This window comes from Chaetura pelagica, unplaced genomic scaffold (genome assembly GCF_000747805.2).
Source record: "Chaetura pelagica isolate M959 unplaced genomic scaffold, ChaPel_1.0 scaffold401, whole genome shotgun sequence".
In the NCBI taxonomy this organism is placed as follows: domain Eukaryota; kingdom Metazoa; phylum Chordata; class Aves; order Apodiformes; family Apodidae; genus Chaetura; species Chaetura pelagica.
Window position 1 is genome coordinate 1,503,132 of NW_009952259.1, and position 25,412 is coordinate 1,528,543.

At 41.8% G+C, this 25,412-nt stretch overlaps 1 protein-coding gene across 2 annotated transcripts; it reads left to right on the forward strand.

Annotated features, from left to right (window-relative positions):
- Positions 1-2,771: 2,771 nt before the first annotated feature.
- Positions 2,772-24,399, forward strand: CTTN (cortactin). 2 transcript variants are annotated; one of them, XM_010007429.1, is made up of 16 exons: positions 2,772-2,867; positions 3,303-3,376; positions 4,724-4,853; positions 7,831-7,941; positions 8,634-8,688; positions 9,201-9,311; positions 10,173-10,283; positions 10,885-10,995; positions 12,176-12,286; positions 14,013-14,068; positions 15,151-15,220; positions 15,745-15,893; positions 21,538-21,627; positions 21,721-21,910; positions 22,840-22,911; positions 23,820-24,399. In XM_010007429.1, exons 1-16 carry the CDS (start codon positions 2,772-2,774, stop codon positions 23,954-23,956), a joined length of 1,674 nt encoding a protein of 557 aa, XP_010005731.1. In that variant the 3' UTR covers positions 23,957-24,399. The 2 variants fall into 2 exon arrangements, with proteins under 2 accessions (XP_010005731.1, XP_010005732.1); XM_010007430.1 differs by lacking the exon at positions 12,176-12,286 and having other exon boundaries at positions 2,784-2,867.
- Positions 24,400-25,412: the final 1,013 nt, after the last annotated feature.

The window sequence follows — 25,412 nt, forward strand, 5'->3', positions numbered from 1 at the left end:
CTGAGGGGCTTCAGCCCGGCCCCTCAGGGCTGCAGGGCGTCCTGCCCCGGGAAAGGCCGCGGATTCCCTAAAGCTGCCTCCAAGTAGCTCCAAGGCCCCGGAGATGGTGACTTGAAGGAAGATAAAGTGTCTGTTATAAGACTTTGGTGGTGGGGGGAGCGCTCGGAGAAGGTTTGGATGAGGGGAAAGGGGGTGAGTTCGCCACGGCCTGCGGAGAACGGGCCTGAGAGGATCATGGTGCATCCCAGAGGAGCCTCCCTGCCGTGTCCTTCTCCTCTGCTGTCCTGAGCGTTGCTGCTGCCGGGTCCCCAGCGGGTCTGCAGGCCGGGATGAGCCCCTGGTGCCTTCATCAAGCCTTAGGGTAGGCCTGGAGCTACCGTCTGGGCTCCAAGCGTTGGCATTTCCCTTTGTTCCTTCCAGGAGTTGGCCCTGTGGGGAACAGGGGAGTTCCCAGGGCACAGCTGAAGGTGCTGGGCTTGATGCTGTGGCTGCTGATCAGTCAGCTGTGAAGAGCAGAGCCGGCCAGCTGAATCCAATGTGTATATTTAGCCTCCGTTTTGCCTTGGAACCCCAGCCTTTTCTTTCTTTTTTTTCCTTCAGAAATTTGACCATGTGAGTCAGTGACTCATAAATAGATCGTATTTCTCCACATTCTGCTTTGGAATTGGTGCTGCAGCTTGCTGTTCTAGCAGAGACCAGGCTGACTCCTGTCAGCTCCCCCCAGCCATTGGAGGTCTTGCCTAAGATCCCTTGTTACTAGGCTGCTTTGAGTCCTTCTCTAATTAATTCACTTTAAAGAGTGCAGGCTTGAGATGTAGAGAAATGTTGGCGTTTGTGTGCATAACTTAGGGAGAAACGTGGTGGGTTCTGGATTTTGTAAGGCTGTGCGTGTGAAATCCTTTCTTGCTTGTGAGAGTTTGAGGAGAGAACAAAGAAATCTGGACTTGAGAATGTAGATTTTGTTCTCTTAAATGCCCAAGCACACCTGAATGCACAAAGTAAAACAATCAAGTGAGTGCATAGACCAAGTACTTGGGGAAAAAAAGTTGGTTTTTTTGCACAGAATATCTGGACTAACGATGCACATGAGTAGCTGCACTTCAGCTCTTGTCACCTGCATTCCAGTCCTGTGTGACTTGCACAGTGTGCAGCAGGCTGGAGCAAAGGATACAGGTTGTCCCTCTTAGAAGTGACCCCGGGTTTGTGCTTGGTTACAACATTAGAACTTGGATCTCACCTTGAGTTTCATTATTGAGATGGTTCAGTTCTGCTTTCTGACAGTTTTCATGAAGAATATTTGGTTTGATAAGTTTTCTGGATATTAAGTAACTTAATAAATGTAATTTTCTTAATTGCCATAGGAATTGGGAGATGTGAAGAAGCAGAAGGGGAAACATACTACTGCTTTGTCAGGATGTCCTCTCTCTGCTCTGACACCCTCCTTCCAGGCTGCTCTGTCATTTGCTACCTTGGTGTTTGACGGTTTTTCATTTGCTGTCATTCATGCTACCAGTCCTGAACATTCTGAAATTCCCCATAAATGGAGTGGTTGGCTTATTCTGTCAGGCTGTAGAGCAAATGGTATTTTTTTTATCTCTGTGCACTTTACCTCAGGATTATTAGTTCCTCATTTAAAATAAGGTTTTTGTTCTGCCTACTGCATTATGCTTGTGGGAATGTAATAGTTTATGATAATCATGTTTATAATCTACTCTAAGAGGTAAATGGACAGAATGATGGTATGTTAATGAACTGAACTGAATAGTGATGAAGAAAAGAAATCCTTCCTCTGACTTGTGTACCTGAAAAAGCTGAGAGAACAGAAAGCTTTATTTTGTTTGGTTTTATTTTGCTTTTTAGAATGTATTTGGTTGGATTTACCTAGAATAAAAGATATGAAATGTAGCCACTATCACCAAGCCAGTCAGGTATTCTGCTCACTGGTCACGTTCAAAAGTGTTAATTAAAAGCGTCCAACTTGTTATTCCACGGAGGGATAAGTTTTCCATGAAGTGAGATGCCTAGCCTCTTAAAAGTGTTAAATGTTGTTTCTAGATGTTCCTGCTTGCCTTTTTATGAGTTTGCTTCCTGCTGTCAGTACTGCAGCACTCGCCCTCTGCTCCTGGGAGTCAGACAAGAGGCTGAGTTTGTGTATGTGTTTCAGCAGGGATTAGCTGAGAAATGCAGCAACTCGTGTGCTCTGTTGTTGCAGGCAAAGTGGACTGATGTCTAGATTGCATGCAAATTCTTACAGTTGTTTGGATTTCTTTCACAATGCTGAAATCATTACACAACTGAGGAACCTGTAGGTTGTACTGCCTAATGAGCAGTATCGTGCTCTCCATTGCTAATGGCTGGGGGAAAAAAACAGCTATTCCTGTGCCTTAAATATATGCTCAGAATCAGCAGCAGTCTTTGGAAGTGGATGTTGGTTTGGAGAGACCTGTTTGAAGGGAAGTCTTTCAGTAAGTGAAGAAAAGGCACATAATTATTTGGGCAAGGAAAGACTTCCTTGTTCTCTTTGGAATCAAGTCAGTGATTGCTCCTAACCTTTTTGTAGGGCCAAGAGGAAAATCTAAAAGGGGTTTTCAAACCAGCTGGCAAAGACAGCCTGAAAGCCAGTGGTCAAATCTGCTTGCACTGCAATTATAGCTTCAGTTTAAGTGGTTAAATAACATACTGTGTTGGGAATTGTGGGTTGCATCTCCATCAGCTTGTACATAATATACAGTGAGTTGTCATGTAACTGAAGTGTGACGGTGCTTCTTCTGATGGTGTTGCAGATGTGGAAGGCTACTGCAGGGCACACCATTTCTGTCCATCAGGATGACGGAGCTGATGACTGGGAGACAGACCCTGATTTTGTGGTATGGCTTTGGAATTGTATTGACCCAGCAGCAGTGCATTCCATAACACCTTAGAGAGCAGTTCTTCAGGGTGGGGCCTCTGGCTCAGCAGAAAGAACCCTCAGGAGCATGTTCCTGGAGGGAGGGAGAACTAGGGGTTTGTGCCTGTGAGTGATTAACTAAACTTCCTTGTCTCGGCTGGGTACTGCAGGGAAGTCCATGGAAGAGGTTTGTGTTAAGAAGCAGCAGCTTCTTGGGGCTGAATGTGTGCTCTGAGCTGCTCAGCAGTGGGCAAAGCACAGGGCTCACAGTAGAAGAGAAGTGAAGGTGGTCTGCACTGCTTCTGTAACTCTTCTCATCTCACTGAGAGCTGAAGACTTTTGCTGTCAATTCTAAAGTGCAGGTAACTAGTAACATCTTTGAGATTTTAACTCCTTTTATGTCTATCCTTTGCAGAATGATGTGAGTGAGAAAGAACAACGATGGGGAGCTAAAACTGTGAAAGGATCTGGCCACCAAGAGCACATCAAGTAAAGCAGCCCTCTTTTTAAGTTTATTAATAGTCACAATCCCAGGCAGCTTCTGTTCTCAGTTACTTGTATCTTCATAATTAAAACAAGAGTCTCCATAGAAGACTGATTATTTGCCAGCTTGCCTTCATATATGTCAGTATCTCCAGATCTGAAATTAAGATCAGAACTACGGTGCAGGGACTCTTAAATCTCTCATTGTGACTGGAAATATTCTTTTTCCTGCCTCTGTCTGGCAAGCTTCTGTGTTCTGTTTTGGTGCAATAGCCAGTACTGCTATGGGAGAAGTTTGTGTTGGGTGATCTGAGCAGCTTCAGTTTGGTACCTTAATGATGCATTTGGTCCCTTAATTCCTGGGCTTTGTTTAGAAAACTGCTACCAAACTTATACAAATTCTGGCAAAGTAACAAATTGAGCCCTCTGGCAGAAAAGCAAATGAATGCATCACAGAGGGCTATGTGAGACAGAAATCTGTCTCTGAATCTCGTACTTCTTGGAAACTGTCTAAGGCTTAACTTTAAAGCAGTTTCAGGAGATCTGTGTGATGTTCCTTTTGGTTGTGTATTTCTGAGGCATCAGCCCTTGTGTTACAAAGCTAAGAAATACATGTTCATCAGTGTTGCAAGTGGAGAGAGAATGAACTATGTGGCTTTCTTCAGGGGTCAATTGTAGTCAGCCCCATTTGGTGGGCAGTGGTGATGCCTACTGGCTGAATACATCTGAGGAAGCTTTAAACTCAGGTGGGAAGTGTTTTGAAGTACAGATTACCATCTTGGTTCGTCCTTCTGATATGTAGCCTGTGTTACCAAAGTTCAATCCCTGCATGTTGCATGGGAATGCTTGGGGAAGAGAAGGTGCACATCTCCTTGCATCTTTATTTTGTGCTAAAAAATTGGGTCCATAAGGCTCATTTAGAACCAGAGTGCTGTTACCATAGGGACTGTATGGTAAGAAATGATCCCTATTCTGAAAAGTTGCCATCTAAATAAAAAGTGTTGGAAAGGACTTAAATTAGGACATGAGAAGAAAATATATTCCAGGGACATATAAATTCTGGGTAACTGGTTGGTCAAATAGCAAAATGCCCTTCCATGTTAGTTTTAAAACCATTGCTTTCATTGTGGTTTGTTTTGGGGTTTTTTTCAGACCATGTTTTCCAGTGAAACAATTTCTCAGATTATGATGAAGTGCTCTGTGCACTGAAAAAATGGAAAGGGCTTGAAAAATACGAGTTACTCAACTTTAAATTAAGATTGTATTTTTATCATCTTTTAATTTTGCATCTTTTTGAAGTTCTCTTCTGAAACTTTCTTAATAAAATTTGCTGCTTAATTATCTGTCTTAAAGTATTCATCAGCTGAGAGAGAATGTATTCCAAGAACACCAGAACCTCAAAGAGAAGGAGCTTGAAACAGGACCAAAAGCTTCCCATGGCTATGGGGGGAAATTTGGTGTTGAACAAGATCGCATGGATAAAGTAAGTATGAATTCTTCTCAGGTATGCTATTATAAGCCTTGCCTTGCCAGTGGCAAAGTTGTTCCAGCTGAGCTAGGGTTGGAGGCATGGAAATTCATTTTGTCACAGCAGTGGCTCATTTTGAGGGCAGAAGCTCTAAGAGCACCTGTAACCACGATATATCCAAATCTGTCACGTCATCGTGCTCTGTTCCCTAATTAAATCAAGATGCTCCTACAGAAATAGCTAAAGCCCTTGAAGCATCAGGAACAAGTATTTCAGGTGGCAAATTAGGAATCTGTGAATAATAAGGAGGAATTCTGGGATCTGGAGTGGCCCCGTATGTTTTTGTTTGGTGTTTTCCTCTGTCTTTAGAGCAAGTTTACTTGCTTGTGTCCTGGATGGATTCCCCTGGAGTCAAGATTCAAATCTCTAAAAATACATATCTAAATTAAGGAGGTACTTCATGCATTAATAAATTCAGTTGATTTGTTGTTTTTTTTTTTTATTTTAATGCTGTGCCAGCTCTTCCATGCATAAAGATATTGTCAAAGTATGAAGAAAAGAGTTGCTGCTTCTTTTAAATTAGAGGGCAGCTCTCTTAAACAGTGGTTAACTGTGAACAGTAACAAGTAATCCAAGTCCTTACACAAGGACTTGATGGCTGTTTAAATTACACTATTAACAAAAGTGGTGATAATTCTTAGGGTAATTCCTTTAGTCATGTGATAATTAGACAGGCATATCAACTTCTGGCTAGTTTCTTTCATGTACTTTGTTAAAATAAGAGCCAAATTGAATAAGAATTATTTTATTTTATTTTCTTTACTAGAAACCCAGAAAGGAAATAATTTGACAGCCTTGAATTTTTGCTGGATTCCTGTATTCCAGAGTAAATTCCAGTGTAATTCACAGTGAGCGTTTGAAATAGGGTAACCTATCCTAACCTTTGAATCTGGGAAAAGAATTGCTGATCAGATTCAAACATTAGGCCTGTCCTGCAGCTGTATAGCTCTCTAGTGTCAGCAGTTTATCCCTCACCTGTGTCCATGGCAAACAAAGAAACAAAAGCAAGTATTGTTTCCTGTAGGCCAGAATTAATCATCAGGAAAAATGTGATGATCATGTCCATCTGAATAATTTTGGTGGCAAGAGACATTCACAACTTACGTTTTTATTTTAATACAGCTTTTTTCCTTATACCTACAGTTCTGAAATCTAGTAATTGAGGTCTCTCCTTCCCAGGTTGCTATGGCTCTGTGCTATGGTTTGACTCACCTGAAGTAAATGAGTGTTGTTGATGGTGAAGGTTTTTGCTGCAATTAGGGCAAAACCTTGATGCTTAAAATGTTACAGTTACATCACCCCATATACCAGACACGCATAACTGATTGTAAATGTAGCAGAATATTGTGCTGAGGAACCATGAGGGCAATTTATTCTGAAATACACATTTTTCCAGAAAAAAAATCTAAGTCTTTTCTAGAAAGGGGTATGCTGTGATGCTGGGTATTTGATGAAATGCAGAAAGTTCTGGTAGCACATAAAACAGGGTGTTTAAACCTTATGTACCTTAACTGGCGTAACAAAAGAGGGATCATGGAAAGCCATATAAAACCTAGGATTTTCAGTGTGATGTCTTTCATAAATGTAATAGGTAATGGGAAGAAGAAAGGGAGGTGGGAGCCACTCTGTAACAGTTACTCTGCTACACATCACTTGCAAAATGAACAAAAGTATGACTGCTTCAGTCATGAAAAGAAAGGAGCTTTTATATTGCTTATAAGTTAATGTGGTGCTTTATTATTACCATCCTTCTTCTGTTACCTGGCAATTATTCCACCCATTATGTGCAGTAATGTTTTATTGGGACTGTGAAGTGCTGGGAATATTCCAGCACATGTTTGAAGAAAAAAAATAACAAACACCAAACAAAAACACGAGGTAAGTGCTGTAAAAGTCATCCTACAGGAGGTGCTTGTCACAGGGTGCAGCCTCTCCCTCTGCACATGGCTGCATGCAGCAGGTTATAGGGTCTTCTCTTTCTGCCTCTGGGATGAATTGTGGGCATTTCAGAAACAGACTCAGATGTTAAAGTGGCAGATTGCAAGTTGCTCTGGCCAGCTCTCAGTTTTGGCACTGGACAAGAGAAAAAGCATTTTTGCTCTGTTATGTAGCAGCCCTCAAGGTGCTAGGCTCTAGCATCAGTTCCAGGGTCTAGAAGGGCATCCTAGCACTGGCTTAGTGTAACACCAGCAAACCCTCCCTGGGTGTACTCTGAGGTGTGTAATTACACACCCTGTGTCTCACCCGGAGCCTGTCACAGGGCAGGGCAGCTGTGCCTCAGCTTGCTGTGAGCAGCTTGAGTTCCAGGGACAGGCTCAAATGGGAGATTGTGGGGCTGGGGTGTCTTTAGCACAGGAAGCTCTGTCCTGGTGTGGCTGCACTGCTTCATTTTGCAAGTGAGGAGAAAGTATAGAGGGGAGATGCCTAACTTTGTTTTATGCAAAGGCTCAGAGTGCCTCCCTAAAAGAATGCCAGTGGAAACCCTAGCTGTAGTTGTATTTGGTTGCAATCTAATAACTAAGACAGGTCTGTAGCTGTGGGCCTAAGTACAAGGCTGTGTATTTTACCTGGAACTAGTCCTTATTTTATATCCTGCATGAACACCGTCGAGATCCTGTCTGTGTCTGTCTTGTTTTCATTCCTGTTGTTTTGAAGTAAAAATACAGAGTGTAAAATAGTGTTCATAAAACACAACCATTGCTGTCAGGCTCTTTCTTGGCCCTTCCCTTGCTTAGGCTGTGTTAGCATCATGGATGTCCTGTAAAATTTCTCAAGGGTGTAGCAACTTCCAGGGAAGTTAGTTTCAACAGGAAGAGTGGCAATGATGCATGTTTGTAACCAAGCTTCTCGTGTTACTTGGTGCAGTGTTTTCTCTTGCATACAGAACTGTACAGAACTGCTGCCTGTTTCTGATCTTCCCAATTTCTTTTAGTCAGCTGTGGGACATGAATATCAATCCAAGCTTTCTAAGCACTGCTCCCAAGTGGATTCAGTGAAAGGGTTTGGTGGCAAGTTTGGAATACAAACTGATAGAGTTGACCAGGTAAGCAATTTCATCTCTTACTGCAGCTGCTCACTACTAGTAGTTGAGTTTATCATTCTGTACATTCAGAGTAAAATTTCCAATATCTTAAAATGCTGGCGTGGTCTGCTCTTCCTGCTGCATTTGAAGTTTAGCAGTGAACTAACATTGACTGATATGGAGGTAGATGTCTGTTTAAAGCAAAACAAAAAAAAGCCCTTATGGGAATTTGAGATGAGTTGAAAAGAGATGTTAAAATGTGCCCTTGAGGCAGGCCATGTGCTTTGAGGATAAAATCAGTGTGAGTGCTACAGAAGAGGGATTTTGGGGATGGTTTTACCTGGATCACAACATAAGCTACTACTGGGCAGGACAGTGGACATCTTGTTCCAAGACTGTAGCAATCCCTGCATGGAAGTGCTGAATTCCTGTTGTACTGAATTGCTGAACCTGGCAAGACTAGAGTATGTTGCTAGTACAATATGCTTTGGCATGGGATGACAAAAACCCTTGTCATCATTACATGTACTAAATTATCATTCAAATCAGTCTGGCCTATAAGTTAAATAGGTATTGCTGCTCCAGATTAAGAAGGTCAGAGCAGCATGGAAAGACACAGGAACTTCTTGTGCTGTTTGTCCAGTTGAAGTGCATGTAGATTTTGTACTAATATCTAACTCTTTGTCACACATGCAATTTTATTTCTCTTCCAGTCAGCTGTTGGGTTTGAATATCAGGGGAAAACTGAGAAGCATGCCTCCCAAAAAGGTAAAGTGGTGGCCTCTGCAGAGAAACCTTTTTTATAATTCATAGAATAGGCTTCTGTTCTTTTGCTGTTTGTGAAAGACCTTGTTTAGTGAGACCTCCACATGACATTCTCAATGACTCACGTGTTGAGGGGTTTGGGTGGAAGAGAAGGTGAGAAAAATTGATTTCCAAGCAATTTTGTGAGTTGATGAGGTTTTGAGGCAAGGAAATAGACTGTTATTGTGAGTCTTTTCTTTTAGAAGTGAGGTTCAAGGACATTTTAGAAAGACTGGGAGTTGTGCTTTGCTGTATTTCACCCAGTTGGAAATAGGGAGTAGACTTAAGAAGAACCATCAGAAACTACAGGTCAACTGCCTGTTTTGTTTCCTGTGTTTAAAATTAAACTTAATTTTATATGCTAAAGAGTAATATCTCAGTTTGGAAAGAACTTTTTTCCCCTTCAATTGCTAGGATATTCTGTTTATATTAAAAACTTTTAATTTCATGCTTATTGTGCTTTCCTCTAAATGCAGACTACTCAAGTGGTTTTGGTGGAAAATATGGAGTACAGGCTGACAGGGTGGACAAGAGTGCAGTGGGGTTTGATTACCAGGGTAAAACTGAGAAGCACGAGTCACAGAAAGGTGAGTAGACACACACATATTGGTGAGTTCACACCAACGTGATAGGCTTTTATGATAGGTAGTGTTGTAAAGTGCCCATTTTTTTACATCTATTGCACCCCTAACCTGCTGAAAGTTAACACTGAATAGAATTTGTTGCTGAAAAGCTTTTATTTCTGAAAAAGAAACCTAAAACATAGGTCTTGCCTGGTTTTAAGTGCTGATCCAGCTGCCAACACTTTGGAGGCAGGACACATGGGCTTGTCTGGAGGTGTTTTGGAACTTCTTTTGAAAAGCTGTAGGTCGGAGTACTGAGACTGTAAGCAGTTTAACCACAACAGAGGAGCATCTCTGAAAGGATCAGCTGTTTATAGATGAAAGCATTTATCAGTTAGTAGTATTTAGAGTTAATATTGTGTTGCTAATCAGGTTTTCAGGCATATCTTACTAACAATCGACCATTTTATTGAGAAATTTTGACATTTTTGCCATCTGTTTTCTGTTTGTCTCAAAGATATGTTTGCTCTCTAGAAATGCTAAAGAGAAGAGAGTGTTTGTTTAAAAGCATCCAGGCTTGTTGCTGACATGGTTTTTGCAATTCACTTTGCTATGAGTGTCTTCAGAATTTTATCAAGCAATCAAGTCTCCGAATTGCTGGCATCACCCAGCAGTTGTGCTTATATATCATGTTATTTTATTTTTCCATCCTGGGAGAATGTATTCTCAGCAATTGATTATTTCAGTGAAATCAAGATTAACCAGGGATGTCAGTGTTCCTTTTAATACATAATGTAATGTTAGCCGGTCTGATTATCACAATTTTTCAAGGTAATATTTTGTTACTGAACACTTACAAACAAAATTCTTCACTCTTATCTCTAGATTATTCCAAGGGCTTTGGTGGTAAATATGGTGTTGACAAGGACAAAGTGGACAAAAGTGCTGTTGGCTTTGAATATCAAGGCAAAACGGAAAAACATGAATCACAGAAAGGTTTTTATGATTTTACTTAAAAATACTAGTTCAAGTCAATCAGCCTTTTAATCCTGGGGAGAATATTTTTGTTTGTTTGGTTTGGTTTGGTTTTTGTTTTTGCTTTTTGTTTTTTTGGTAAATGTATGTTTTCCCTTTGTGTAGGCAGGCTTTTATTTCCCTTAAATGAAAAGGAAGGTGGTGTAAAACTGTCCCTGAGTTTCACAGTCTGATTTGCAAGGGACCTTATATCCATATGGAAGCTACTGAAATAAACATGTAAGACAGATCTGTGGTATTCAGAGGCAATACCAATATTTTGATACATCTACATTGCATACATATATATGTGTGTTATGTGGCTTTATGTGGAAGGTGCATCAGGTTCTTCAGATCTCAGAAGATTATTGAGTCTGGATGCTGTAATCCTCACTGAATTTGCATTCTAGGGTTACTGAGTGGGGTGTCCTTCCCCTCTGTTGAGGTAGTGTAGCAGGGGGGGGAAAGAACAAAAGACATTATCACTAATGATAGGTCAGCTTATCCCATGTTACTGTTTGTTTGTTAAATACTGTTTGCAGTCATAAATGCAATAATGTTTTCTGAAACTTTGTGCACACAGATTATGTAAAGGGGTTTGGAGGCAAGTTTGGAGTGCAGACAGACAGACAAGACAAATGTGCTCTGGGCTGGGATCACCAGGAGAAAGTGCAGCTGCATGAATCCCAGAAAGGTATACCCCTTCACAGTTCTTTGCTGTTCTTTCTCCCTTCCCTCATTTTGACTCCTCCCTTCCCTGTGGGAACCCTCCTCTCTTGGACTCCTTGGCTGCAACCTTACAGCAGCTGACACCAGTCTCCTTTTGCTGTGTTGGAGTGGTTGCTGCCTGCTGGTTGTACTGGTGTCTGCCAGGCAGGTTTCACACAGAGTACTGAGTCTCTGAAACTTCAGACTTAGTGATAAGTTTTCCCAGGAGAAGCTTTCCTGGATTATATATATTTTTTTTCCCTTTTCACTCCAGTAGTGCAAACCACAGATAAGTAATTTCTTTATACTTTCCACAAGGAATCTCCCTTTTCTGGTTTCTGTTTTGTATGACCCTGTTTTCATGCAGGGGAAATCTACTATCTAATGCCATCCTTTCCCATTGCCTGTGGGATACCTGTTCCTATGAAGGGCTGGTACCCAGAGGCCAAGTTGCAAAGTAACAGTTGCTCCCCAGCCCTCTGCCTCTCATCACTCTTAACTTTAAATAATTATCCTCAGAATATTGTTCTGTTTGGTGCTCCAGCAGATCTGTTGTGAGAGGATTACCTGAACCCCCCCCCTTTTTTTTGTACTTTCATTTTGTACCATATATTAAAACAACTGCTGTAAAGCAGCAGTAGGGGATGATCATAGCTCCTAGCTGAGAGGTTTTTTTTTTCCCCAAGCTGTGCAGCAACAGGATTCCTTTTTTCCTTTAAACAATGCTATGTAGGAATATCTGGAGAATAATCTGTGGATCCTATCTTAACACCTCAAAAGTTAACCCTACTGATGAAGGAAGCTTATTTTACTCTCTTGCATCCTTTTGTATGTTGTTTTGTTTGGATGAACATACTGTGTGTGTTCCTAATGTTGATCAAATGCGAGTGCATTATGCAGTATATGTGAAAAATGTTGAGAAGTGCTTTTTTCTGTGAATTCAGAATGGTGTTCTTATGTCTGATAAATCATGTTGACCTTCTTAATCTTGAGTGGAAGCTTCTTTTGAATTTACTAATAACAAAAGTCGACTGAGATTTATTTTTTTTCCAACATCCAAATGTATTAGTAATTGAGAAAGAATGCAAAAAATATTTTGAGTGTCTCTGACTAAACTTCTTTATTTTCCTCCCTTCATTTTAATTTATTACATGTGGCTTTTTCAGACTATAAGAGTGGTTTCGGAGGGAAATTTGGTGTACAGACAGAAAGGCAGGACCCATCTGCTGTGGGGTTTGATTACAAGGAGAAACTAGCCAAGCATGAATCTCAACAAGGCACCGTTTTCACTTGTTACTTTCTTCACAGTGCAGCCACTTCTGACACAGTCTGAACTAGTTGTCTGGGTAGATGGATGCTGGTGATGTGGCACCTCCCTGCGCTTCTGTTCCTACATGATCTAGCAATCCTCTTCCATCTTGTTCTTAAAATGTTACAGAAAGCAAGCCTGCATTCAGGAAACAGATACCCAGTGTTTAGTTAACAGCTCTCCATTATGTAATTAGTTAATAACTATACATGCAGTGTGATAATAACATTAGTAGTAGTATTAATGACACTGTACTTACCAGTTTTAGAGTCTAAATAAGAAGTTTTGCCTGGATAAATTGGTGGAAAATGATTCAGCTAAGGACCATGCATGTAACCATTAAAAGCAATGGGTTATGGCAAAATAATTTTAAAATTATTGTAGTCTTTAAAGCAAGAAGTAGGGAATGTTTGTGGTTCTTGGGTGAGCAAATACTGTTATAATGCTCTCTTTATTCATTGTGAAATAGTTGGGGTACAAACCATGAATTCCTGGTTTTCCGTTATCTTAAAGTGAGAAGTCTGGATCAGGAAAATGTAAGTGGTAGTATATTTATTCTGGCTGAAAATCCATACAAAGCTGAAGAAAATTAGGTTTTTCATTCTGATAGTCAATACTTTTTTGTGCTACAATTGACACAAACTCTAAGAGCATTGTATGTGCCTTAGCAGAGCCCAAGTACAAACACTCAGCTAGCTGGCGGGGGGACCCCAGTGGTTTTGGGGCTGAGAGGAGAAGGAGTAGTTGTGATTGGGATATATAGGAGATCCTGTCCATCTGCAGAGTCTAAGGGCACTTTCCCACAGCTCACTGCCACCAGAAGGAAGTGTTTTTCCAGCCACACACTCTTGCTGCCTCTGTTGCACTGGCTCTGGTGCTCATCAGACATTTATCTGTGTACAACAGAACAGCAGCAGAAAGCTACTCCTGTTAGGTTGGTAGTTTGTTTTTCTTGTTAATGCCACTAGTGGGTAACTCATTTTGGAGTATACCAAGAGCTAGGGTCAGCATCAGGTGAGACTAAGAGTGTGCAGCTCAGGGGTGGCACACAACACCATGGCCACCCCATTCTTGTGGTGGCCGGCCGTTGCAGCCTCGTGCTGTTATGAGGAATTGCCTCTTTCCATGTGTAGAGCAGGAGTTATTACCAATTACCTCAGTGCTCATCAGCTGAGCATCATGACCAAATCCACTGGAACAAGAAATTTGTTATATTTTCCTGCCATTCATAAAATTTACCAAGTTAAAGAGAAAAAAGCCAAAACCCAAACACCTCTGTGGTCACCAAAGACTGGATATCGTTCCTTTGAGCCAAGCAGAATGGCTTAGGTTACCTGGTTACTGCAGAGGGCTAAGAATTGCTGCTGTGAAAGGCTGTGTTACAGAAGTGATGCATTAGAAGGGCTCATCCCTTTTACTCCTTGCTTGATACCTTATCAGTCCTCAGCTTAATGTTTACTCAAAGAATGCATGTAGCCCACAACCTGTCATCTGCTGGTGTACCTGAAGGCTCTTGCAGCTGTGTATCCTTTCTGCATCAAAAAACCAGTTGCATTCTCTCTGGTGGCTGTCACTGTATCTCTGCATGCAGCTGAAATGGCTATTTGCATTTGAAATGGCTGTGGGCATTTGGCAGGAAGATGGGAGGGACAACAAACTCCCTAATCTTTAACCAGCTTTATCCTGCTTTTTAGATTATTCAAAAGGATTTGGTGGGAAGTATGGTGTGCAGAAAGATCGGATGGATAAGGTGAGTTGCTTAAAAGAGCCATGACTTGAATAATCTGTAGGGGTGCAAAATAGCCTGGTTAGATCTGTGGTGTTCAGTGCTCTATTTCTGGATCCCTCTGCATAGTTTTGAGCTTTTCTAACTCTTTAAAGAGCAAGTTTGTACACACAAAGCTGATGGCCAGTTTATTCACACATGTATGTGTGCACACATTTAGTATATTTATGCTTAAGTAGGGAAAACTGAAGGATGGAAATAATAGCAAAATTTATATGAAAGATTGAGAAAATCAATTAATTCAACAATTTCAGTCATATCTTCTAACAACTAGCTAATGCCTTGTATCTTGAGGATGACCTTTTAGTGGGCTGCTTCAAACAGGATTTACCAACTGTATTTACCAACTTTGCCCACTTTGATTATCAGGGACTTTCTCTTTAGGAGAATTTGTTTTAGTATTCTATACAGTGAAAGATAAAGACAGCTGATACGCCCTCTGTACTTCCCCATGTTTAAATTTGAAAAGCTAGAAGATGAAAAAGACTGCACTGAGATTTATCTACTGAAAAAATTCACTCTCACCTTTATGTAGGACATTTAAAAGTGAGAAGTAGCAGAGCTGGGAAGTCTGCAGGATAACTTCCATGTGGTTTCAGAACTCAAGGCCATTTAAAAATAAAAGCCCATTCATTTTGCATACTGTTCTCAAAATACTCCCTCTGTTTTAACAGTATCTGATTATTTAAGGGAACTGAATGCTTTTGCCTTGCTAGAAATCCTGCATAATGTGGATTAGAACATCCACCCAATAGATGTTTTGGATATTCCCTCATTTTTAGTTCTGATGAGTCATCTGTTAATAAACCATATTTTTTAAATTAACAGGATATTAATGTGCTTAAACTTGTCCCTGGGGATGACTTCTTGCATAGCTTGACTTAAGAAAGAATTATTTCATTTGTCAAGTTCTGATTCTTTCTGGTTTTTAGTGTTCTGAAAAAAACACCATAGGGGCAATAATATCACAATAACATGTGACAGATTGAAGCTGTCTGTGTGTCTTCATAAGTTTGTGTTTACTCTTTTTTTCTCCTTACTGATAGAATGCAGCAACTTTTGAAGATATTGAAAAACCTGCACCAACTTATCAGAAGACCAAGCCAATAGAAGCTGGTAAGGAGTTGGCCCCAAACCCTTTTTTTGGAGGTGATAATGTTCAAAAGCCCAGAATGTTACTTTTGATGTGGTGAGTAAGAATCATCTAGAGGGAACTGCTGTATTTGCAGGTCTCTAGCAACCTAAACCACTGTCTCTCATTCCTCTAGAGGTTATTTTGGTTTGTTGAGTTTGGTTTTGTTTTGTTTTCCTTGAGGGCCATCAGAGTTGAGGAAGGGAGAATAAAAAGCTTCAGAGTGAAGATGGTGGGGTGGTGTAGGCTACTATGAAGGAGAAGATGGAGGAGTGGTACAGAGGTTTTTATGCAAGAGAGTTATGGTGCCCAAGAGGGTTGGTCTTGGAGGGGGGGAGGGAGAAAGGGGGATAGAAGGACTTTTCTGAATGGACTGTGAGCTCAGAGAGCTGAAAGGCAGAAACATGTTCAATCCTAGCAGAAGTTTGTATCCAGAACTCATTCCAGGCTATGTTTATACAGAACCCTAAACAACAACATTTGACTTTAATGTTTTAAAATGTTACAGTTGCTAATAAAACAAGCAACATCCGAGCTAACTTTGAAAACCTTGCCAAGGAGAAGGAGCAGGAAGACCGAAGGAAAGCAGAAGCTGAGAGAGCACAAAGAATGGCCAGGGAGAAACAAGAACAGGAGGAGGCCCGAAGGAAACTGGAGGTCAGTAAGATTCAAATCCCCTTTGAGCAGCATGTCTAGTCTGTTCCAGTGCAATATTGGGAGAAAAGAGAGTCTTTTAAGAGCTTTCTTTCTTTCTTTCTTTCCAGCTAGGCTTTAAAGCTCTTTGTGTCTGTACTTTCCTGTGTTTATACCTGTGCTTCAGCTTTTTGCAACTTCAGCCATCTGTCAGCATGCACCACATGTATATCAGATAGTGTGACAGGGTAATACTTCATAGTATATAATTTTTTTATTTAGCCTATCCCAAAATACATATATGCTAGTCTTGACCACAAATCCTTGCAGTCTGACCTTTTCCTACCCTCATTTCTGCCTTTTTGGTAGCACCAGATTCCCTTGGGCATGGAGGAGCTCATAAAGGCCCTACATGAATGCTCCCTCAAGAAGTTTAATACTATGGTGATATTTGGTGGTGCTGTTTTTTTGGAATCAACACAGTGGAAGGAGGAGGTGGTATCACCCACTGGTATAGCACACACCTGTGAAGTTAGGGGAAACAATCTTCCAAATGTTAACTGAATCTTAGTTTGGGAATGAAGTAAATTAGCGTAGCATTGAAGTGGTTAAAAGTTTTGTGTTTTTTGTGTTATTCATAAGGAAAATAATTCCAGGAAATGTTTAGTCAGAAGCTGCATCTTATCTACCTTATAGGATTTGTATATTTGGTGAAATGCTGCTGCTGCTGAGATGGAAGGACTAGTGTGTGAATAGTAACTTTTCCTTCCTGTCTTGTTAGTTTATTTGCTTTGTTAGACAGTGCCTGAGGACCTGCTGTCTGCAGCTCTGTAACCTCTCCTGCAACCTGCTGCAGCAGTTTGTCCAGAGCTTCTGTAGCAGTTTCCTCTCTGGTCCCATGCTGGTATTTGGATTTCAGGGCCTCATAACTTGTAAAGCCTGATATTATGACAGGGAATGGTAACCAATTGATGCAGGCATAAGAATAGTCCCTCTTTCCCCCTCCTCCTTCACTTCTTATACAGATCCTAGTTTAGCTTAGAGAAGACTTGACTCAGGACACAAAAAGATAGTAGTCTTTTAAACTTTGAAGAAATGCTCCTTAGCCATACACGTGCACTGAGCCTCAACAGCCAACCAGAATGCAATAGGGGTGCCAAACCAGCAGAGGTGGTATCACCCACTGGTATAGCACACACCTGTGAAGTTAGGGGAAACAATCTTCCAAATGTTAACTGAATCTTAGTTTGGGAATGAAGTAAATTAGCGTAGCATTGAAGTGGTTAAAAGTTTTGTGTTTTTTGTGTTATTCATAAGGAAAATAATTCCAGGAAATGTTTAGTCAGAAGCTGCATCTTATCTACCTTATAGGATTTGTATATTTGGTGAAATGCTGCTGCTGCTGAGATGGAAGGACTAGTGTGTGAATAGTAACTTTTCCTTCCTGTCTTGTTAGTTTATTTGCTTTGTTAGACAGTGCCTGAGGACCTGCTGTCTGCAGCTCTGTAACCTCTCCTGCAACCTGCTGCAGCAGTTTGTCCAGAGCTTCTGTAGCAGTTTCCTCTCTGGTCCCATGCTGGTATTTGGATTTCAGGGCCTCATAACTTGTAAAGCCTGATATTATGACAGGGAATGGTAACCAATTGATGCAGGCATAAGAATAGTCCCTCTTTCCCCCCTCCTCCTTCACTTCTTATACAGATCCTAGTTTAGCTTAGAGAAGACTTGACTCAGGACACAAAAAGATAGTAGTCTTTTAAACTTTGAAGAAATGCTCCTTAGCCATACACGTGCACTGAGCCTCAACAGCCAACCAGAATGCAATAGGGGTGCCAAACCAGCATGCTCTAACTGGTGCTAACAGTGTCCCAAGCAGGAAAAACCAGTAAGGGAGATTGAGCAGGTCCTGATGAAAACTGCATTGTACTCCAGGAGGTGCACAGGAAAAATGGTCATCCCTCATCTTCATATTGCCACTGGCTGTGCTGCAGAGACCTTCCCCAAGGAGAATGCCTGTCTGGGACCCTTGTCACTGCTCTTCCTGTCTGGCCAGGGGGGAGTTTTCCTGTTTCCTTCTTTCTTCTCTTTGTTTTTCATTTCCACACAAAGTGTCTTTCATTGTGAGAGCCAATGTATGCCCCCCAGCTGCACACCCCACTCATACATTTTCTTGCCTTTGAACTTTCCTCAACATCCTCTGTAAGACATCTGGAATCATGGAAGGACTGGCAGATGGTTTCTGAGGTCTGGTTGGTGCTTTGCCTGACAACAAGTGGGGCAGACCCAGTGACTGGTTTCTGGCAGATACTTCCCCTTGGTGGGATGCTACAGGATATCAGGGTGTGGTGTTCATCCCATTCCCTGTTAATGGTCTAATTCATTCCAGCTTTTAGACTTGGTGTAAATAATTTGTTTTACAAATGTGAAAAACCGACTGCATGATAGGCTTAGGGTAACCTGACTCCCATCTTGCTGAACTAAGAAAAATACAGGGTTTTTTTATTTTCCCAGCTTATTACCTCTTTTCCCTCATGACATCAAAATGTACAGTGTGAGCATATGTTCACTATATACCTGCATCAAAAGATGAATGGGAGTTCATCTTTAATCAGTGATTTCTTCTAATGCTGCCTGTCATCCCTGTGCACTTTGTGGACTTTTAATACTTTCCCCCAGTCACTATTTGGGTTTCTTAACTGTCCTGGAAAAGAGTAGGTTACAGCTTTAACACAGCGTCTGCCACTCTCTTACAGCTGGGAGAGGAAGAGATAAAGAGCTGAAGTTGAGAATTCAGTCTTTTCTGTTTGATAGGGGTGCAGGGTGCTACTCTGTTACTCAGCTTGGACTGTGTCATCCTCAGTATGGGCACCAGCCTCCAGCCCTGAGCCACACAGAGAGAAGCTGAACGTTCGCCTGGAGAGTCCCTTGATTTCCCCTCAGAGTGGTAAAGCTGAATTTCATCCAGTTGCTCAGGGAGGTCTCCAGATAAGAAGAGTTGAATGCTTCAGCACTTGCTCACTCAGAGCCACAGCAAAATGCTATCAGCATGTGTCACCACTTTCTGCTGCCTTTCAGCTGGTAGCCCCATAGCTCCTCTAGCTATTGCCAGCCTGCCTCTGTACCCAAATCACTGTCCACTGTTAGCAGCATTTTCCAGTCTCTTTAAGCTCCTGCATCACCAGTATCTAGGTCTAGCATCTCGTTGTTCCCCCAACAAAGTGCTTTTTTGCTCCTTATCCTCCTCAGTTTTTGTCCTTGCAGCACTGCAGTTCAGTCAAAGAGCTATAGTCCCTCAGCTCTGGGATCTGTTCCATGGAGTGATGAAGCATGGGAACAAATACTCTGGGCTGAGTGGAGGAAGGAGTTCAGCTTCTCCATTAGTTCTCTTGCCATTCATTTTGGGTGGTCGTGTTCTGTGGGTGGAGGGTGGTGAATTTAGGCTTCTGTTGCCCATAGCTTTTCATTGAGGTTTCCTACTGCTGAAGAAACAGTTCTCCAGAAGGGTTTAAATGTAGTAACACAGGTTTCTCATGAGTCATTGAGCTGTTCTGTCTTCTTTTCTCCCCTTTCTGTCTCAAAAATTACTTCTTTACTGTTATTTTTTGCTGTTAAGTGTGGGTTAAATTCAAGCCATTACGCTTGTTTTTTCTTGTGCTTCATCAAAGATTCTGTTGCCTGGACACATTAATTTTTTAATTTATTTTTTTTTCCCCCAAAGCTGGTATTTAAATTCCATGATAACTAGGTGATGAATGTTTTTCCAGACTGAAGATTGGTTGATTGTGTGATTCTGCAGATGCTGAGGGAGGTTCAGGGGGAACTGAAATGTCCCAGGCTGTACTGCCCCTTGCTCACAAGCTGAGCATGAAAAGGGGAGGGATGTAAACAAACCATCCACAGAGACTGAAAAGGGTGGGGATGGACTTTGACTGAAGTGAACTTTATTTCTTTAAGTGAACTTCCCTGCACAGACAGAAAGTTCTCTCACTTCAGGAAAGTATGTGGGCATCCATACTCCCACAAGGGGAATGTACATATGGGCTGCATTCCTTCAAGAAGGCTCTCTGCTGGTACTCCTTGTGCTGTTTTGCTTTTCACACATGTCACACAGTCAAATGGGGCTCAGGAGGCTCTGGAACTGCTGGGTTGAGGGAAGGGTGCCTCATGGTTTGAGGCAGCCTCTGTTGCCTGAGAGAACAGGGCAGGATGCCCCTTCACATGAAGCAGTTCAGTATGGAAGAAACTCAGCCGGAGGGGGAATGGTGCAGTTGACCTGTTTCATGGCCGTTATGCTGTGGCCATCCTAAAGGGATTGCAGACACCCACTTCCTAGGAATAATGATTCAAGCTGTTGCTATGTTGTACATTGTTAATGGATTGATACCACTTAATTTGTCCCCAAAATTAGATTTGACTTCTAATAAATGCTTTGCTGGTGCTTTTTTATCTGTAGCACAGGAGTTAAAAGGAGGGGAGGACTGTTCACATCAGAACAGATTTTTCCAGAAAGCACAGTACTAAGCTTTGAATTGTCTTCAAAGCTGGCTCTGCTTTCAAGACACACTTTGCTTTCTTTGTTAGATGTGTTTTTTTTCTGAACTGTGACAAACAAAGGAAAGAAAGATTTTTATTTTTTTTTTGTACCAGTTCTATCACTTCATCTCTGGGCTGCAGTTTCTCCTGAGGATCTTTTGGGGAATTACAGCTTGATGGACCTAAACAACTGCAGTGTACAGCCTTCTGTAACTTATATTCTCTCTTCTTTTTTGCAACAAGTAAGAAAGTTTGGCCCTACATCCACAGTTTCCTTTTTCCCTATGGTGAAGAGAGGCAAAATGACATAGCTAACTTATGGTTCTTTATTTTATGTTTGGAAGTCAAGCAAGCATCATAGCATTCGTTGCACACACAGTCTCCTGGCTTCCTGATGAATGGCTTTCTAGTGATGATTGTGGATTTGCCCACTGGTTCACAGGTGGGATGGCACAGCATGAAGTGTTTGAGTTCCAGGACACTTGATTCTTTGTGTAACAGAATAAAGCAATACTGCTTTTCTCTCTGCCACATCTAACTCTTGTGAACGTTTGAATCCCCTTATTGTCAGTATATAGGATTTAATTTTGTCTGAGCTGTTCAGTCCTTTGCCTTGGGCGGGTGTTTTGCAGACCTGCAAGAGCTTGCAAGGTCGTTTCTCATCAAAGGTAATATATCAGTTGTATAATTAGAACAAACAGGCTTCAGGTTCTCTAAAGTTAGGCTAAAATGAGACATGAGGCTCAGCCAGCTAATGAACAGACTGAGTATATTGAACACAGAAACCCTCCAGCTCCTATGGAAACGTACCAGAGAACATTGGGTACCCTGTTTTTCAACACACACGCATACATCCTGTGAGGTATGTGTGCATATATATATACACACTGGATGAGGTATGTACATACTGGGAGGCTTGTTTCTTCCCTTTTTCTCTTCTGCTTTACTGTGCAGCCAGACTAAACCTTCAGCCAGTCCAGTGTTCTACTGCTCCCTGCTCCCATCAGTTTATTGCAGAATATACTGATGGAAGCAGTATAACCCTCTGTCTGTCTTACTTGAGGGTTGTTTCTTGTCCAGTGCCACAATACCAGTGATTAAAGTGCACTGAAGTTTTCCTTTCCCTTCAACTTAGGAGCAAGCTAAAGCCAAAAAACAGACTCCACCGCCATCTCCTCCCGCACAGCCAGCTGAGCAGAAGGCACCCTCCAGCCCGGTCTACCAGGTTTGTTAGAATCACTTTCAGCACCTGGTTTTTGATCCTCAGCACAGGAGCCTCTTTCCACAGCCCTGATGAGCCTTACCTGTGTTTCTGCAGGATGCAGTTCCCTACGAAGCAGGCTCTGCCTCCAAGAATTCCAGTGCCACGTACTCGGCAGCGCGGGAGCCAGAGCCCAGCTACAAGACTGCAGAGTCAGACTACCAGGAAGCAGTGAGTCAGCGGGAAGCAGGATATGAACCAGAGACTGTCTATGAGGTGGCAGGGGCAGGAGACCACTACCAAGCAGGTAGAGTGTTTCTTTCTGATACAAAACCCTGTAAGATAAAGATGGTTTCCTTGGGCAGTGACTCCAGGAATAGCTGTGCTGACAGCAATCTGCCCTTGTCTTCCAAAGTCTTAGTCTGATGGGGTTTTTTAGACTCTCCACCAAAGAACTTTAATTAGGAAATGAAGATATGGCCAGAGCAAGGCTGAAATGACTGAACTTTTGTGAGATGGTTGGAATAATTACGGTGCTCTCTGGAGTATCAGTTCACAGAGGAATGCTGGGGTTACCTTTTTCACCCCGTGTAATGCAGCTCAACTTGAGAAGAAAGCTCAGGGGTGGAGACTAAATGTGTGTTGAACCAGTGCTGGCCTACCAAGCAGGACCTTCTGTCAGCCCTTCTTGCACTTGGAAATTGATGTGGTGTGTTCTGTGCCTGTGAGGGAGTGGAGTAAGGGTGTCTGAAATGGATGAAACTAAAAAAACACTTTTTTTTGGATTCCCATTTTTCTCATCTTTGGTTACTAAATGAGGGGTGAGGAATGAGCCTGCTTGCTCTGGTATGAAAAGCTGGGAACTAAACAGGCCCCTTCCTCCCTCCCCAGCATGCACCCTGAACAAGATGTTAGAGTCTGTTATGATCTTGGGCTCAGTTGTCCTGACACACTTTAAAAACTTGTTACAGGGCTAGTGGTTTTTATTTTCTACTGTATGAAATGCCTACTTGTGAGTGCTTCCTTTCAGGCTTCTGTTGAATGTGAGTTAGGGAAAAAAAACCAAGTCAATTTCAGAAGGTAAGTTAGCACTGCTAAAGACTTGTTTGTAGTTTGTTCCCTTCTTTCTGTGTGGATTATCAGTAGGATTAAAGGAGCAGCATGGCAAAGAGCTCAGGGTGAGAGACAGTCTGCTTCTTGCTTTCATTTGTTTTTTCTCTCTCCCTCTCTCTTTAGAAGAAAATGCTTATGACGAATATGAAAATGAACTTGGAATTACAGCCATAGCCCTTTATGATTATCAAGCTGGTGAGCAAAGCTCTTGTTTTTAACTGTGTCTCTGAAAGCTCTTCTCTGCACAGATCAGTCTCGATTTGTCCTTGGCCTTTCATCATACATGTTGTCTTGAAGTAACGTATGAAATGAACATAATGAAGAGTTAGGAATTCTCTGATTTAGCAACAGGATTGAGACACTTTTCAAAACTGCCAGCCACTGTTTCTGGAAATGGTGGGAGTTTTCAAAATCTTTTTTCAACCAAGTGTTGACACCCATGTTAAACCCTGGGCATATGTAGTTGTTGAAAATCCTGCCTGGTTAATTCTGAGAGTAGAGATCAAGTGAAGTGGTTCTTGGTGTGCCAGGTAGCCAGGAGGTTGTAGAGAGGTGGGAGTTGGCCTCTTCTCTCAAGTGAATAATGAGAGGGTGAGAGGAAATGGCCTGAAGCTGCACCAGGGGAGGGTTAGACTGGATATTAGAAAGAATTTCTTTACCAAAAGAGTGGTTGGACAGTGGAACAGGCTGCCCAGGGTGGTGGTGGAGACACCATCCCTGGAAGTATTTAAAAGAAATGTAGATACAGTGCTTAGCGACATGATTGAAGCCCTGAACAGGTTATGGTGGGGGGATTTAGGTTATGGTTGATGATCTTCAAGGTCCCTTCCAACCAAGATGATTCTGTGATTCTATGAATAGTTGCTCAGCTTAGCAATGCACCCAAAAATGCAGTAAGAACAGACTGCCTCATCACTCCAGAGGATGAGGAAGTGTTCCTCTTCATGGGTTGTCATTGCCCGTACCCTGTTTCAAACACCCTGGTGGGAGAAGGGAAGGTGAAGGGGAGTGTCTGGGCTGTCCTGAGCTGGGGTGGGTTGATGGATGTGACTGGTGGGGGCTGCTCCTGTGTCACTACTGACCCTCTGCACCTCTCTCTGCAGCGGGTGACGACGAGATTTCCTTTGACCCAGATGATATCATCACAAACATAGAAATGATTGATGATGGCTGGTGGAGGGGGGTCTGCAAGGGCCGGTACGGGCTCTTCCCTGCCAACTACGTGGAGCTGAGACATTAAAGACTGTTGTCTACTGTTTATGCCTTAATTCCCCAGTCAATAAATCTGACCTAATACACTACAAATCATGATGCTTTTTCTGAGGATGGGAGGGGTATATACATATTGCTTTTATATTTAATACTTTGCTGATGCTTTTTAAAATGTTTATGCCACAGAAATCGCTAATATATTGTAACTATGTTCTTCACTGAGGCTCTTAGAATTATTTTCATGCATCTGGAGACATTTCTTCTCTGCCAAATTAGGAATTGTCAGAAAAAGCCTTTTCGAGGACAATTAGCTTGTCTGTCGTAATATTGCATGTTTTACTCATAAGTGAGCAGATTTACTTAGTGTTTAAGTCTAGTTAGTCTTCCACTAAATGTTTTCAGCTAAGAAAAATCATGGCTATGCAGGATATTTGCATTCCCAGTAGGAGGGAGTGGGGAGGACTGGGGAGGTGCATAATTTTGGTTTTTTTCCTTCTCTTTTTCCAGCTAGTGTGTGAAAAAGCAAAGAGAATGTTTAAAAGTTGCAGCTCATGGCAGTTAATCAAAGACTGTCCAATATTTATGGAATATTAACGTTATGAAGGAAACAGTCTGGTTACTTTTTCCTTCTCTTTTAAAGTGAAGTTCTTTGGCTCTTGCATTAATATTTTTTCCCTCCCCCTCTCTTTCTTTTTCCTGCTCCTCTTGTCCATGGCATTCCAGAGGAGGGCTGGAAACACTCCAGCACTGATTGTCCCAAGTTTCTTTACATTTTGTTTCTGTTTCACCCTCCTCTTTTCCCAGGAAAACTTGGCAAAGCTACTAAACAAGTGTTGAGTCACTCAGTGAGATTCCTACTTGTTCCAAGGGAAACTGGCATCCAGATCTGGGTGACTACCTGCAGCAATAGTTTCCTTGCTTTCACCAGGAGCAGAAAGGTCAGGATGGAGCTGCAGTTGCTCTCTGTGCAATACTGCCCATACAAAGAAGAGCCTGCTGTGCAGTAATGACATTTTAATTAGTCACATTTGAGTCAAGGAATGTTAATACAAGTAATTAGATTTAAAACTTGTAGAAATTATGTCTGTTTATAAAACACACGGGGCAACTATACTCTTTTTGGTATGTTCAACAGAAACTGCCAGTAATGTTCTACTAAATGACAGAATTAAACCTGTTCTTTGCCAAAACTGAAACTCCTATTGTTCTAGAAAGGTGACTTCCCTGCAGCTTTTAGGGTCCCTACCAAAGATTGCAACTTGCATCTACTAGTGCACGTGTTCTCTGTGTGTTCTGTCTGTTTCCACCTTCTGATCCAAATGGCAGTGGCAGAACTGGTATAGCAGCTAAGAAGGAATGCAAAGAATTTGTATAAACTGTACATTTGGACCAATGGAATATAGAAGGCCTGTCTAAAAAGGTAAATTGTTCACTGGATCTATGAAGGAGGCATCATGGTGAACCAGTTTTTGGATGGTTGGGAC

Bases quoted from the DNA above. Each gene is read 5' to 3' on its own strand.
- CTTN (XM_010007429.1), top strand. From the start codon at position 2,772: ATGGTGTTGCAGATGTGGAAGGCTACTGCAGGGCACACCATTTCTGTC. The intron at 3,377-4,723 runs GTAAAGCAGCCC...TCTGTCTTAAAG, and splicing joins GGCCACCAAGAGCACATCAA to TATTCATCAGCTGAGAGAGA. The intron at 12,287-14,012 runs GCACCGTTTTCA...CCTGCTTTTTAG, and splicing joins CAAGCATGAATCTCAACAAG to ATTATTCAAAAGGATTTGGT.